The 16,386-nt window shown below is 41.7% G+C and overlaps 1 protein-coding gene across 1 annotated transcript; it reads left to right on the top strand.

Annotated features, from left to right (window-relative positions):
- Positions 1 to 10,693: 10,693 nt before the first annotated feature.
- Positions 10,694 to 16,108, top strand: LOC143135136 (G-protein coupled receptor 26-like). Its single transcript, XM_076295864.1, has 3 exons — positions 10,694 to 11,364; positions 11,809 to 11,922; positions 15,871 to 16,108. The coding sequence occupies exons 1-3, from the start codon at positions 10,694 to 10,696 to the stop codon at positions 16,106 to 16,108; spliced, it is 1,023 nt and encodes a 340-aa protein (XP_076151979.1).
- The last annotated feature ends 278 nt before the right edge of the window (positions 16,109 to 16,386 follow it).

Here is a 16,386-nt window from a genome sequence, read left to right as displayed (position 1 = left end):
CTGTCCTGGCAGTCTGACAAAGCCCCCCTCGACACCAGTAAAACTAAAGGGGTAAAGGGGTTTCGTTGAGCAACGGATCCTGTCCTCATGCAGAATGAACAATAACACAGCAAAATCGTTTCAGACTGTGTGCATAATGGGAGGCACACACACACACACACACACACACACACACACACACACACAAACACATATTGTGCATTCAGGTCCATGAGTTATGTGTGCATGTTTCAGTATTTAGTCACAAGAACACACACAGACACACAGACACACACACACACACACACAGACACACACACACACAGTCACACACAGACACACACACACACACAGACACACAGTCACACACAGACACACACACACACACACAGACACACACAGACACACACACACACACACACACACACACACACACACACACACACACACACACACACACACACACACACACGCACAATGATGATGCTTTGAGGGCTTTGAGAGGAGCAGCTGCCCCCCTCCCCCAGTCTCCACTCCACACTCCAGCAGCAGGGTGGGAGAAGGCCACTCTGTTCCTAGCGCTGCTGGCCGCCCACGCACCAGTGGCTAAAACCCTCCCAGTGGCCCCGAGGAGCCTGTGTGCGCTCCCCTCCCTGTCCTCCACTGCTCTCTGCTGGGCAGTGGACTCGCTGGGAACAGGGGGTGCTGGAGGTGGTGGGGACGGAGCTGGGTGGTCTCTGTGGAGGAAGGTATGGGAGCTAATTAAAACCACCTGCAGCTATGACATCTGCTCACATAGGAAGAGATGGAGGGAGAGAGAGATAATGGGAAATAGAGAGGGAGAGACAGAGAGAGGGAAAGAGGGGGAAACAAAGAGAGAGAGAGAGACTTTAGATTGAGCTTACAAATGAACCTTCTATGTCAAGTTCAACCTTTCATTTCAAGGTTCAAACCAAAACATGGGGCTACTCAGCCTACGCTATCCATCACCATTTGGATGGTAGGCGTGGAAACAGAGGACAGCACATTTACTGCCACCTGAGTCAACATGACCTCCATTCTGTAGTTCCAGGCGGTATAGCTAGAACTACAAGTCCACACTTGATCGAATGCGACAGATCCACGACAGGCACTTTCTATTCCTGGACACTCATTTGTGCGCTCCGTTGCCTCTGCTGATGCGCGCTTAATGACACATAGCTACTGGACGGTTGCTGGTGTGCCACTGGCCCTAAGGAAGCTCGGCAGACGATTGAAAAAGTCTGTGGTAATCACCACTGAGGACAGTGCTTTCGTCCAGCGTCGTTATGACTCTGAGGGATGACTGGGTTGTCTGATGACATCTGAACTGTGGCAAATACAGTAGATTCACTTCTAGCACCATGTTAATGCAAAGACATCTCGATATGGATACGCAAAAACATCCTCACACCCACACATAGCAATCATACACACACACTTTTCTTAGCCTATGTGGCTGGTATCAGTCGTTGGTGACCTCATCCAGCAACTTTCCATACACTTTTGACTGATGTTTGTGCTGCTGGTAATCACATGCGTGATTATTTGGCCGAAAGAAATTAGTGTTTTCTTTTGTTCATGACCACATTGAGTGCAAAATGGATTGCAAGGAATGCAGTGGCATTAACCCCAGCAACAAGGAATGGAACGCAAACAGCACTTTCTCTGGAGGCACCCACAGCATGGACTGATGAAGCCAGCATGAGAGCTACTCACCAAACAACATTTGAAAAATGGGTTTCATCGTTTATTTTCCTAAAAAAAAAGACGATGTTTTGCTTGGATCACTATTTGAAAAAGCACAGAGGGGGTCAAAGGTCATATTACAGTATCTGCAGCTCTGAGCTGATTTCTGGGATTATTATGTCAACAGCGAGAGGTCACTTGAGGTCTGGCCGGCCGACACCAGGAGTTGAGTAAGCTGTCGTTTCTGCATGCAGCCTCTACAGTAGAGCCATCGACTGTATAGGGCCTCTCACTGTAAGCTAGAGAGCCTTTTTAGCTCATACATAGATCAGTGTTTCTCCAAATGTGGTCCGCAAGCTATCCTTAGTTATCCAGATGTGGTAAAATATATTTTTAAACTGCCTATGTGCAACTCCTAAGCAAAGTTGTGAGTGTGTAATGTGAGTTGTGTATGTTACAGTTTTTGTCTATTGCTTACACATGTTTGGCAGGATTTGGCTGGATAGATCTGTGTCTATTTTTTCAAAACTCTATACACAAAATGCAAAATGTCATAAACACATCTCTAAAGCAAAGATTTGCCTCACATTATAAAAACTTTTGTCATTTACACACTGTTGCTCAAAACCTAAAGCTTCTCTGTCTTTTTAATGGGCTTTATATGTATTTCCATACAAGAGGTAAAGTCATCTACAGAGAGAAAAATGCAGTAAAAATGCAAGAAATATTGAAACCAAAAATAATGATTTTTCCTAAATAATTTGCTGTTGCGAATAAAGTATTTTAGAGCCAACAAGAAAAAAAAACAAAGCAAAATACAATGTCTCTGTGTGTGTGTGTGTGTGTGTTTGGGGGGGGGGGGGTATGTGTTCATAGGCCTATAGACCCTTTCAACTGCAGGAACAAACTTTCCTAAGTGTTCCTAGGGCATTTCTGGAGGCACAGAAAGAATCATTGAGCTAATGCTAACTTGGGGACAAACACAAATAGGCCTACAGTAAAAAAGACAACTTTTACATAAAGTAAATTTTTTTGTAGAACATTACACTAAAGTCCAACGATTCATTTTCATTTCAAAGTATCTGCATTGGTTCTGAACATTTCAACCGGAAATCCTCTAGAAGCAGATTGAAAGGATCTATACACATATAGAGAGTATATCTATTATTCATAGGCCTATACTAAGGCAATGATGGTGTTTAGTAAAGTAATGAGTGTTTACACATGTGAGGAGAGAGAGTCATACACTAGTGAATAAGTGTGGCATTTTAATAGGCTCATGTGTTTGAAAAACGGAATCAAGTTACTTCCTGTTAGATTTTTGAGTGTTTTAGAGTGTTCACAGAAAATCGTGTGTAGTGTTGTGTTTTAGGAAATTGAAAACTGTGTCAAACACTGAGGATTAGTGCATGGTTTATGGTTTTTACAGATTTGGTGTGGGGTCAGGTGCGCTGCTGGGGGGTGGCGGGAGAGGTGTGCATATTACACACATGCACAATTTAAATTACTCTTTCAAATCAACAGCAACGGATCCTGCCTTCTGTTCAGATCTGGCCACAAGTCCTCGTCAATATCGCAGATGATGTCCTCTCGGGCTAGTCAACGGGGAAAATATCACCTTGTGTGCCATATCCACCCTTGAACTAACCCCACCTCAATGTCTCTGCATGCCCCTTCCATTGCTTGCGAAAGAGACATGCAGGTTTGTGGTTGGTGGTCATATACTTTTCATTGGCCCACTGAAAATAATTCTCCGATAGGTTTTAGAAATGGGGAGTAAAGGGGCAAATAAAGAACTGTACAAAGGTACTTAATGTAAAAGTACACACTTAAACAGGTACACAATAACTTACCTGAAGTCTATTTTATCAAGTGCTAAGCCTCAGACTGATTGGTGTTCAGTGGTGTTCAATGTTTTCAGGTGTGTGTGGGTTTTAACAATTACCAGATGTGCTTGCATTTTGAATAAAAGTGTTTTCCCAATGATAACAGGAGATTTAACTTTTGAACAAAGTGTCTAATATAAGAAATCATGTGTAGTGTTTCTGCAATGAGTGTGTTGCAACTTGCTAAATTGCAAACAATGTGCAAAGCAGAAAATGTGTTTAAGCTATGGTTACACAGTGTTTAAGATAGATAGATAAATACAGTAGATACAGTAGATAGATAGATAGATAGATAGATAGATAGATAGATAGATAGATAGATAGATACTTTATCTAAGGGGAAATTCAAGCAGGTATACAAGAAGTTTAGGTATTGGGGCTTTGGTTTAAGCATTTGCTTTTAGTGTGTAAGCAATGGGCAAAAACTGTAATCCAAACAGAATTATTTGAATTGTCTGTTTACTGTAATAGTCCTGACAGACTTCAACAAGTTTGAAGTTAGACAGTTTTGTAACACTGCATATGGAGCTATGCCAGTTTAGACTTTTAAACACATGTCAAACATGATCAGTGTAACAAATGAGAGAGAATGTGGCAGCATACATAGGTTCAAACTGTCAAGACAGGGACAAATGAAACCTCTGAGACAACAAGCAAGGTCCAAGATGATTCAGCGAGTATCCAGTTGAAGTAGGCGGTCTGTGGGTATTTTTATTGGTTAAGTGGTCCTTGGCCTGAGAGTTTGAGAAACTACTTCAGATAAACATTCTGTGTCAGACATCCCCACTTCCCGAACGGACAACAGATGCAATGCAAGCTAGACTGTCCTTCCACGCTGGAGCTGTCTCCCATGTGTTTTCATACTATAGTACTGTTTAGGGTGTGATATTTTATGTACAATTGATGCAGACATTCACCGACATTGTGTCATGCAGATTTGATTTCAGCCGCATAAAAAATGCTTTAAATGCACTGCCATTCTCCCAACTGGCTATGCTTTTAACAGATTTGTGTTCTGGATGGCCAACTAGAGCGGTGAAGATTTGAACTAATAAAGCTTTTGGAAGCTCTTGGCTGACAAGCCTCAGACAGTAAATTGAGGGAAACTCCCAACAACTTCACAATAACCACTGGCTAAAAATACAGTTTATATTCTTATTATTCTTATATCATAGATGTCTTGTGACACACACACTCTCTCTCTCACACACTCACACAGACACATCTCCAGACAGAACAGAGACAGTGACTTGACCGTCTGCTTGCACCTCTAGACCAAACAAATGATAAGTGAATTAATTAATTAATTAATCAATCAATCAATTAGGTGTTTATGTTGACCTGTTCTAAAACTAACAGTACAGATACCGTGGAGGAGGGCAGTCACATAATCAATACTGTTTGTGTTGGCATGTGTATGTTTTGGGATAGGAGGCAGGGGGGCTGGTTGCTTGCGTCTGAATCAGCAGACAGATAGACTGAGGCAGTGCCCTGATGTGAACAGGGCACAAAGGCTATTTATAAACACATCACTCCCACTCAAAAGGCACCATCATGCTGCTGCGACTGCGCTCACTGCAACTCGGCTGGCTGGCTGGGGCCGTTTCTGTGCACGTGCACATGTATACGCACATGTGGGCATATGTGTATGCACATGTGCGCCTATATGTGTGTGCGTGTGTGTGTGTGTGTGTGTGTGTACATGTGCATGTGTGTGTTCACATATGCACATATGTGTGTGTGTTTGTGTGTGTTTACATATGCACATATGTGTGTGTGTTTGTGTGTGTGTGAGTGTGTAGTCCCATTGTGACATGAACTAATGAGAGGGGAAAGTAACACATGAAAACCACCTGCCTTATCTGGTCTCCAGGTAACAGAAAGAAATGATGAGGAAGTGCATACAGAGAACGAGAGAGAGAGAGCACATGTACACAACTCTAAATTATGAGCCATTATTTATGACATTAATTATGAGTCATTTTTATACTGGATTTAAAAAGAGATGCAAAACATTTTTGTGTATTGCATGTTGTATTATGTGTGTGAGTGTGTGTGTGTGTGTGTGTGTGTTTGAGTACAAGCACAGCAGGGTGTTTTTTCACTGACTTTTCAGAACTGCAAAAGCTGCAGCCTCATCAGCAGCAGAAGCCACAACAAAACCCTCCTCTCCTTTCAGCCGCATCCTCCTTTCATCCTCTCTCACAGCCTGAGGAACAATGTGCTATGTATTCTATTCTATTCTATTTGTATTTCATTACCATTACATCTGACTTTTAACTCAGGTGTCCTTTTATCTGGCAGAGTGGATTCAGTATAGATCATAGTCACTAATACCCAAACCAGAGATCTACTATACCTATGATGTTATTCGACAACTACAATGTACAACTGCACTTGACTTCATTTCTTTTTTCGATTGTCTTTAATTGCCTGTTGTAGTAGCAACTGCACATAATTCTTATTGAGTTCTAAATTATGTAAAATGTTAACAGGTTGGCTTTTACCAAAGTACTTTTAGGCAAGTCCCTCCACTCGGCGGCCATATGACAACGCTTTTTGGGCACTCGTCGAGCATCCATTTCGGCAGAAATGCGCGTGCGCAAGGCTTCACGACACCAATCTTGCTCCAGCGGCGAGATCACAACACATGATTGGCACGATGTCTTCACAACACACCATATGATTGGCTCAATGTATTCACATCACACCACATGATTGGCTCAATGTATTCACATGTCGACATTTTGCCGAGGAAGGGGTGGGATATGTGTAGACAACGGCCATATTGGTTTGGTTTGGTTTGGTTTATTTATGGATATAGGAAGACAAAGGGGTATCCAAGGGATTACATGTAAAAGCGTAAAAACACTTATTTCCAACATGGTCCCTGATGGAAGAGGACAAGACATACAAACACATGGGTAACGCTTTAGAATAGCATGTGCTTATTAGGTATTAACAGTGCATAATAAGCCGTTAACAATTCATTACTAACAGTTAGTTAACTGTTGTTATCCTTTAATAACATTAACTAACTGTTAACATGCAGCTTGTAAGTGTTAACAAGCAGCCTTTTAAGTTACTTACAAGCATATTTGTTAACAGTTATAAGTGTTAACAAGCAGCTTGTTAATGCTTGTTAATGTTGTACAAGACAAAGAGGTGGATAACTAATACACTAACTAAGACCTTTCTTACCTCTTTGTAGTAAATTTTGCAGCCCCCCAATCTAAAGCGAGGACCATGTAGCCTATAGGTCCACAAGCCCGACCTTCTATCTCTATATATCTACTGTATATATCTATCTAGCTTGAGTTAGCTGTGAGAAATGCACCTTCAAAACTGATGCAGTAAGCAGGAATCGAACCCCGGTCTCCTGCGTCACAGAGTGACCTGTTACTGACTGAGCTACATTCCTATCTGTGTTTTTGTGGCAGAAAATGTTCATATTGATTCTATATTCCGATAATGTTCTATATCATACCAGCTATGTTTTTTACAAAATTTGTCTCTGATGGAAAAGTTGTGTTTAATTTCCATAATCTTTGTTCAGTGAACGCATTAAACAGTTTGTCAGTTTGTCAGCAGTCTAAAGATATTATGCCAGCCTTGTATATAGTATATAGTTGTATGGTTACCTAGCAACCGAGGCTTAAAGACGACAAGTGCGTGCGTTCAAAGTCGCAAACATAGGCGAACGTTTTCAGTTTGCCTTGAACAGAGGCGAACATTCGTGGTCTGTTGCTGCATTAATTAAACACCACTTTTCCATCAGAAACATATTTGTAAAAAGCATAGCTGGTATGATATAGAACATTATCGGAATATAGAATCAATACAAACATTTTCTTCAAAAAAACAGATAGGAATGTAGCTCAGTCAGTAACAGGTCACTCTGTGACGCAGGAGACCGGGGTTTGATTCCTGCTCGCTGCAGTAATTTTGAAGGTGCATTTCTCACAGCTAAATCAAGCTAGATAGATAGATACAGTAGATATATAGAGATAGAAGGTCGGGCTTGTAGAGCTATAGGCTATGTGGTCCTCGCTTTAGATTGGGGGGCTGCAAAATTTACTACAAATAGGTAAGAAAGGTCATATTAAGCGTATTAGTTATCCACTTCTTTCTCTTATACACCATTAACAAGCATTAACAAGCTGCTTGTTAACACTTACAACTGTTAACAAATATGCTTGTAAGTAACTTAAAAGGCTGCTTGTTAACACTTACAAGCTGCATGTTAACAGTTAGTTAATGTTATTAAAGGATAACAACCGTTAACTAACTGTTAGTAATGATTTGTTAACTGCTTATAATGCACTGTTAATACCTAATAAGCACATGTTATTCTAAAGCGTTACCAACACATGCAACAGATATCACATTTACACATATAAAATCACATTCCTAAGTCACCTAATTCTCTACTTTATTCCACAGAAAAACTCTAACCCTTTGTTTAAAAACCCTTTTTGTTTCTGCCATTTTAATATTTACTGGAAGGCTATTCCATAGCATAATCCCTGTATATAAAAAAGAGCTATGTGCCACGCTCTTTGCAGATGGTACCTTACAGGAGCGAACACTTGCTCTTGTTTCATGGGTATGTTGAGTATGCACCATTACAATTTGGGATCCCAAATACTTAGGGGCTACCCCATTGATAATGTTAAACATATGATTCAGTTTTAGCTGTTCAACCTTTAGTTTCACAGGCAGAAAGTCCACTTTCTTAAAATCATTAGAAGTGACATGATACCTAGGTGGTTTACCTAATATAAAACGGATCATGTTGTTCTGCATAACCTGCATTTTATTTTTAATTTTCACTGTCAGGCCACTATACCATGCTGAACAGGCATAGTCAAAATGGCACTGCACAAGCGCCGACACAAGGAGTTTTTTAACTTTAAAATCGAATTGCCTTGTGTTACGGTACACAAATTTTAATTTGGAAGCACTTTTCTCCGCAACTGAATGACCGGTCAAAGTCTGGTCCAATGTTAAACCTAAATATGTAACTGTTGACTTTGTTTGTATTTCATTACCATTACATCTGACTTTTAACTCAGGTGCCTTTTTTATCTTATGTTTGGTACCAAATAAAATACATTCTGATTTCCCCACATGTAATGCATTTCTATGGAGTATTTTTTGAGTGCTGTGTCTCCACATTAGAAAGTCTCTGCTTTTACTTCCCTCAGTGTGGACCGAACAATCCTCGTTTAGAGTTGAGGAGCACAATGTGGCTATCAGAGCAGTGTGCACCGAGTGGGGTGGTGAAGCAGAGGTTATGGAGAGGTTAATCAGATCTGCACGTTTGGGTCTTAACTACACTTAACAACATTCACTAACTTATCTGTACCAAGCTAATACCTCTCTCTCTCACTCAAATGCACACACACACACACACACACACACACACAAGCATTAGAATACCCCCATACACATATAAATACACACACACACCATCCCCACAGACTCTATGTTATGTAACCAGGCAGGCACTCAGCCCTCTGTCTCTTCCCTCTGTGCTGTCGGTGTTTGGGCGCTCTGGGGGAAGCCGTACCCTGCCTCTTGATGGACAACTTAAGTGCTTCTGCCATCAGCATTTCCTTGCATAATATTCTCTTGGGGTCCAAAGGACCATGTGGTCGCTATTAAAAGGGTTCCCATAGTTTTCTGCTGCATGGTCTTGAAAAAAAAAAAAAAGACTTCCCCGATGAGAGAAGCCAGGAGAAACAGTGATGATGGAGTTTAGCACACGCTAATGGGATAAACACACAGAGTACAGTCCCTGATGGTAATTATTAATTTGATTCACAAGCCCATCAAAGAGAAGTTGTATTGCGAAAGCTAGGACTGCATCCCTCAAAATAATGTGTCTGACTTGATGTCTTTCGTTCAAATAAATATAAAACATATGCAACATCTAATCATGTAACATGAAAGCGAAGTTCCAGTTGTGTAAACATTTGATTGTATCATAACTGTTAATGGCTGTGGGGATTTTACACAACAAACCTAAATTATTCATAGCTATTGATGTAAAAATGGCATATGCACATATAGGGCACACCATTATGGGATTTATGTGTAAGAACATATAGCCTTCAGTTCTTATGATTATTATTAGGCTATTTCCTAGTGGAAACGTGAATCACTATGTGAACAATAGTATTAGCATGAATCTTTTCAGTCACCAAGGGTCCTTCACACTGGACATTGTTTAAGACAGCCCATCAATTGTTAACTGAGTCTGGACATTTATTTGATCCTTGACAATTGAAGAAGACTGATCAAAGGATATCAAAATTCATCAGATAAGATGGTTGCCATGGATATTATATTTACTGCCAGTAGCTGTGAAAAGCACCAGCCATGTCACAAATCTGGGGCAGTATCCAACAGCTCATTTTGCTCTCATGCAACAGACTACGTTTTGCAGGTTTATACTACATGGATGTGGTAAGGTGTAGTTTGTTCAGCCACACTCATTTCCACACTTGACTTGGAATATTTCAGCATGACAATGGTGTTAGGAGGGAAATTAGCCTATTCCACGGCATGAGCTTAACCTAATTGAGCATTCTTTGAAAGGTCGACTGTAGCACACACACACAAATATTAATTAGATAACTACAGGCTGTAATTATTCACAGTGTAATATTGTGTCTGAAATGCATAGCCTATTGTGTCATCCGGTATCACCCTCCGTTTACTGAGCAAACGTCACATGCAGTGATCCAGCCGCACGTGAGCTGAAGCGCGCCAGCGAAGGCTTTTTACCTCTTGCGCATGACCGGCTATCGCAAACTCAGTCAGGGCTGCTGTGAACACGTTTTCCTCCTTTTGCACAACATTTTAGTGGCACTCTGTAAAGTACAAAATATAATATCACATGAGCTGACCAAATTGTGCTAAATTATTTCTCTGGACGAAATGTAAGATTGGATGATAATTTCAGTACACTGGACAGCTCTCTGATATTATGCGTCCATAACTCTAAACTTGTCAGTCGTCGCTAAAATGCCTTTCTTTAAGGATCAATATTTTTGGAATACAGCTGATGATATGAGATGGATTCTTAAATGCATCTGGTGACTCGGTGTTAAGCAATGCACTTGTCGGATATTCTTCTGGAGCTCCTCATCATTGTGATCTCCGTGGTGTCTTTGTTTTCCAACTTGCTGGTGCTGCTATGTTTCATCTACAGCGCCGACATACGAGGACAAGTGCCAGGAATCTTCATCCTGAACCTATCCTTCTGCAACATCATCATTGCTATTATGAACATGCCTGCTACTTTGGCCGGAATAGTCAGAAACCAGAAGCCCTTTAGCGATTCCTTCTGTTCCGCTATAAGTTTTATGGAGATATTTTTAACAATCAACACTACACTAAATATGGCTGCGCTAAGTATAGACAGGTGGATAGCGGTGGTTTTCCCGCTAACTTACTCTACGAAAATGCGTTATAAGGACGCAATGATAATAGTAGGATACACCTGGATTCATTCTTTTGCCTTCTCCATCTTTGCGCTGTTATACTCTTGGGTAGGCTACAGCCACACATATGCGTCTTGCACCTTGCACCTGGGCGCATCAGAGAACGGAAGGTCGAAGTTCACTGCATTTTCCATAGTGTTTCAGACCACCAGCTTCTTGCTTCCTCTCATCATTCTCTGCATCACTTACCAGAAAGTTTTGAAAGTTGCCCGTTTTCATTGCAAAAGGATAGACGTTATAACAGTACAGACGCTACTTCTTTTGGTGGACATTCACCCAAGGTATGACAGCACAACAGCACTCATACATTCTGTGTTCTAAATCACCTTTTGCCCTGCATAAATTGAATGGTTGAATATGATGCATACATCCAAAATGTAACAACCTAGAGTATTTTTTCCTTTTAAACTAGTTTATGTGAGCTGGAACTTGCACAGTGGAGTGTTTTGTTGATTATTGGAACTGTATAATTTATATACAAAAGGTCAGTCTCCACACAAAATTACAAAGCTATGGAGGTTAACTTAGGAAATTAAACTGCACTTCCTATATTGTTTGGTGGATCATTTTACATTTCTTTTCCCTATAGTAGGCCAATTTTTATGATCGGTGTATAATGTATAATGTATAATAATTTGTGTAGACAAATTGAAGCCTTTCTGTTTTACCTTATATGAGCAATTTTTTGGTTGATGCATGGATTGATTGATTTCCAAATCTTTCAGTGTGAAACAACGGTGTCTTTTGGAGCAGAAAAAAAGAAGACAGAGGGCCACAAAGAAGATCTGCATTTTCATCGGGACTTTTGTTGTTTGCTTTGCTCCTTATGTCATCACAAGGTGAGTTATTAACTAAACCCATCAAGTGAAAATGGTTAAGTGGGAAGTGTCTGTAAACATACGTAATGCACAAGATAAACAATGCAGTAATGACACACACATACACATACACATACACATACACACACACACGCACACACACACACAGACACACACACATACACACATACACACATACACAAATAAACACACACAAATGCACATACAAACACACACACACACACACACACACACACACACACACATACACACACATCAAGTGGCACAAACTACACTTGGTAATCCTCTCCATTTGCCTCATCTCCACATATATCAGTAATGTGATGGTGATATGACCTACCAAGTGCTACCAGAGTAGGGTCGTCCCTCTCTACCTTCAAGAAGCTCTTGAAGATCCAACTCTTCCTCTCCTAACACTCCAACAACCCAACTCACCTAACACACACTTACCATGCACTTCCCTTCTTCCCCTCCTTCTTTCCTTTCTTCCCTTCCCTTCTTCTTCCTACTTCTACCACTCTCTACTTCGGCTACACCTTTGCTAGTGCTTATAACTTCTGCATTCTCATCCCCAGGGTCTATCTAAGGTCTCCTCTGCATTGTAGCTTGAATGTTATTCCTCATTTTTGTAAGTCCCTCTGGTAAATGAATAAATCTAAATGTGATAGCCTAGCACTGAGGAGAGAGAGGGCAGAAGTGGGTTATTCAGCAGAAGGCAATGGGCCAGCAAGGCTGCTGAGACTCATAGGGAGCCAGTTGAATTTCATTTTCAAACTTTATGTCATTGCCATTGAAATGCCATGAGACATTGCCGTTTCACTTAAAGCAACACCAAAGAACTTTCCCTCTGTCGCACGCACACTATTTGTTTATCCAGCACAGGCTTTGCAAATGACGATGTCCACAGACAAGGTAGAATATTTTGCATGACTTATAAAAGTACGATGAATTGCAACATCAGATGCAAGTCAAATTTGTAGTTTCTTATGTCTCATTCCATCGAACTACAGATCCTCTACCCGATCTGGCAAACTTACATAGTGCGGTTATAGCCGATAGAGGGCTGCGAAGCGAATGCAGAATTGCCGTTCACCCTGTTACGAGTTGATGAACCACTGAAACATTATTTTAAGATTTTGGAAACATTATTTTAAGGTGCAGTTAAATGCAGAGACCAAATTCCTTGTATACGCAAGTATGCTTGGCCTAGAAATTTACATTTACATTACACCATTAAAGATTGATTACTTTATTCCATTAAAGCCATGGTGAATGAATACTAGCTCATTAACTTTACTTGTAGCTATTATGATATATAAGCCTTTCCCATGTGTTTAAGCAGTTTTCACAAAGTAGCTTTTACATACAGTAATGCAAGGTTATACATATAACCCCTCTGAAGTAGAACACAACATATTAACCAATGGCAAGTCATTCTGAGATGAGGTCATCGATCTGAACCAGTCTCCAATTCAGTCCTCTCTTATATTCTGAAGTGATCAATAGACCAGATCCAGCATGCCAGTGGAGCAGGGAAGGGTTAACGTCTCATGCTCTCCTTCAGAAAACAAAGGTTACATTCATAACCTTACCTTCTCTTTATGCCAAGTTCACTCAACGATAACCAATGGGAACACGTTTGCCACATTGGCCACGATAGACAACACATTCCCACGTAGGACTCACCACCAGGGTGCTGTGTGCACACATGGTTGGTATTCATGAAACAGAAGCCGACAATGCAGCACAAGCAGAATACTGACATGTCCCAGTGTCCAGCCGTGGCAGTGTACTTTGGCGAGTCGACACCACAGTGAGTTAGAGCTCCACAGTGAGTGGGCTAACTGCGACCAGGGTTTCATGCAAGGTTAGCAGTCGTAAGCATAACTGGCAATCAGAACTATCTGGTCACATCATGAAGCTCCCGGAGGTGGTGCGAGTCAGTCAACAGGCTGCCACTGGGGACGCAATGCAACTCCCTCCCCCTGTGAGGAGGAACCTCAACTTTCGCCTTGCTGTCTGAGGCAATGAGCGACATGGCATCGTCTTCGAGGCCAAACCTGTCCAACTGGGTGAAAGCCTCCCGCTACGAGCAGCAGTGCCAAGAGGGGAGCAAAAGCAAGAGTGCCCCGGCGGTAACTGCTGCGAGTGAGGGAGGCAGGAGTCCTCTGACGTGGAAGTGCAGTGTGTGGAGGTCCACCCAAACACTGTGGGGGCAGATACACTGGTCGTGCCCATCGATGGCAGGAGTAGCCCGGCCACCGGGAGCTGGGCAACGACGGAACTCTGCCATCATACTTACCTTCTCACTTAGAGTATTTGTCGCCTTGATAAAAGGCATGCTTGGCAAGGTGTGCAGCTTTGGAAAAGGCTTTCAGAATTTTGCTTTCGGTTTACCACCTAAACAGGAAGTAGGAAGATGTCAAGGCTTGTTCAGGGGAAGTGGGATCCAACTGAGTTGAGCTCGTCCTCGCCAGCGGGTTGGAGTCTTGATGTTCACAGTTACTGAAGAATAAAAGAGGACTGGATGTTCGTGGTGCGGATACATATAGCCAGTAGTCCACGGAAAAATCCCTAAAATGGATGATTGGAGATCGGATCAGATCGTAATCTGAGAATGACTTTCCTTAAGTTAACGTCGAGTGAATTCAACTGAAAGAGAACTCATGTTACAAATTGTAACTATCAAAATAGTTTTAACATTTTATATGGAGTAATGTAACAGTCAGAGATTAACAGAAGAAGCTTATGTATATCTTGTCCAAGTTGCTGTCTATGTTATTGTATGTTTTATCTACAAGGTACAGTATGATGGAGTATATGATGACAGTATGATCTAATAAATAATATTGTCTGCTTTACCAAATTGCTCTATATAGTTTAGTCTTTTAGCTGTGTGTTCTAAAAGGGCTACAGTTTTGAAGGCTACTTTCCAGGCTCTGTCAATGGGAAAAAGACAATATGGCTTGAACACTACTCTGTTCCTGGACTATAGAGAGAGAGGGGGGGGGGGCTGTCAAGCTCAAATATCAATAGACTTTTCTGAAAATTGTGTATTACTTCTTTTTCAATGTAATATTTTGTGGGCAGGGGAACATCTGAATAAAATGCTGAGGATTCCTTTCACATGAAGAAGCACAGGAAGGCGCTGTAGATTATGTGTTGTGTTTAGCATGCCTTCATTCCATTATAATATGTTTCCCTTCAGAAGTGCTGGCATTTGTTTTCATTTTGTTTCCTCTCTGTATTTAGAGGCGTCTGATCCTGGTTTGTGACACAACAATCTGCCTAAATGTTTTGGAACATTTGACTATGAATGTGGTTGGAAGTTCAGGACTGGACATACAGGGTTTATTTGAAATACGTATTACAATAAAGCACACATACAGAGTCTACACCAGAGGTGGGATCCGGCCCGCCAAGCACTTTAATCCGGCCCCCCGAGCATTTAATTTGGTTATCAGGCAGCTCGCTATTTTTTTCCTGCGAAAGAGATGACGTTGGCTAGCTTTACTGCAAACTGCTTTTCACTCTTCTTAGAGAGCATTTACAATGTCAATGTAAACGTTGCCCGCCGGCCAATTTTCAAAACCCAATGTGGCCCTTGAGCCAAAAAGTTTGCCCACCCCTGGTCTACACAGGATGCACACACCAGCAGGTATACAGTATCTACAGAGAGAGAGGGGGGGGTGGGGGGTACACATATTACTTTTGTTCTTTACTGCTGTTAATTCTAGATCCTTGATCCTTCATGTCCACCCCCACACTGATGTACCCCCCCCCCCCCTGTTTAGCCCTATGTTCTTGTACTGTATGTTATGTTGTATGCAACACTGTTCCCATACAGTCATGCTAATAAAGCAACGTTGAATTTGAATTTCAATTGAGAGAGAGAGAGAGAAAGAGAGATGCCATTGCAGTCAACGACTCCTTGTTCATTTCTTACAGGTTAACTGAACTGGCGCCGGACATTCACATCGATCGTCACTGGGGAATCGTGAGCAAATGCCTGGCGTACAGCAAAGGAGCACTTGACCCCTTTGTGTACTCCCTCCTTCGCCAGCAGTTCAAGAAGGCTCTGATCAGCATGGCCAACAGGGCCCTGGGACGCGGAGCCTACCCCTCCTCAGGACACAGCAGCACTGCGGACACTGACAACGACGGCTTCTCGCGGAGAGTCAGCTAGCCTCTGCAAGCTAAAAGCCAAGCGGACCATTAACTCATCCAGAGACTGAGAGGAACTGACGCCTTAGCACTAGCACCTAGCACTTTGTGACCATAAGGGGAGATAATACTGAGTCAGCAAGTGGCTAATGGCTTTGGCTACTCAGGTGTATAAACAATGAGCTATCCTGCTAATTCCTTATGCTTGACTGCTGGGACTACACACATCACTGTTTGTTGTAGCACAAACAAACCAAGACTTTTACCTGTTGGAGAATGTCCTCTCAAATCCAGAGACTG

Source organism: Alosa pseudoharengus, unplaced genomic scaffold (assembly GCF_046254945.1).
Source record: "Alosa pseudoharengus isolate Yale_2024_CS ecotype anadromous, Long Island Sound unplaced genomic scaffold, YU_APseudo_1.1 YU_APseudo_1.1_scf_2, whole genome shotgun sequence".
In the NCBI taxonomy this organism is placed as follows: Eukaryota; Metazoa; Chordata; class Actinopteri; order Clupeiformes; family Clupeidae; genus Alosa; species Alosa pseudoharengus.
The sequence above is the reverse complement of the archived record's forward strand: the minus strand, read 5'-3'. Positions and strand labels throughout refer to the sequence as shown.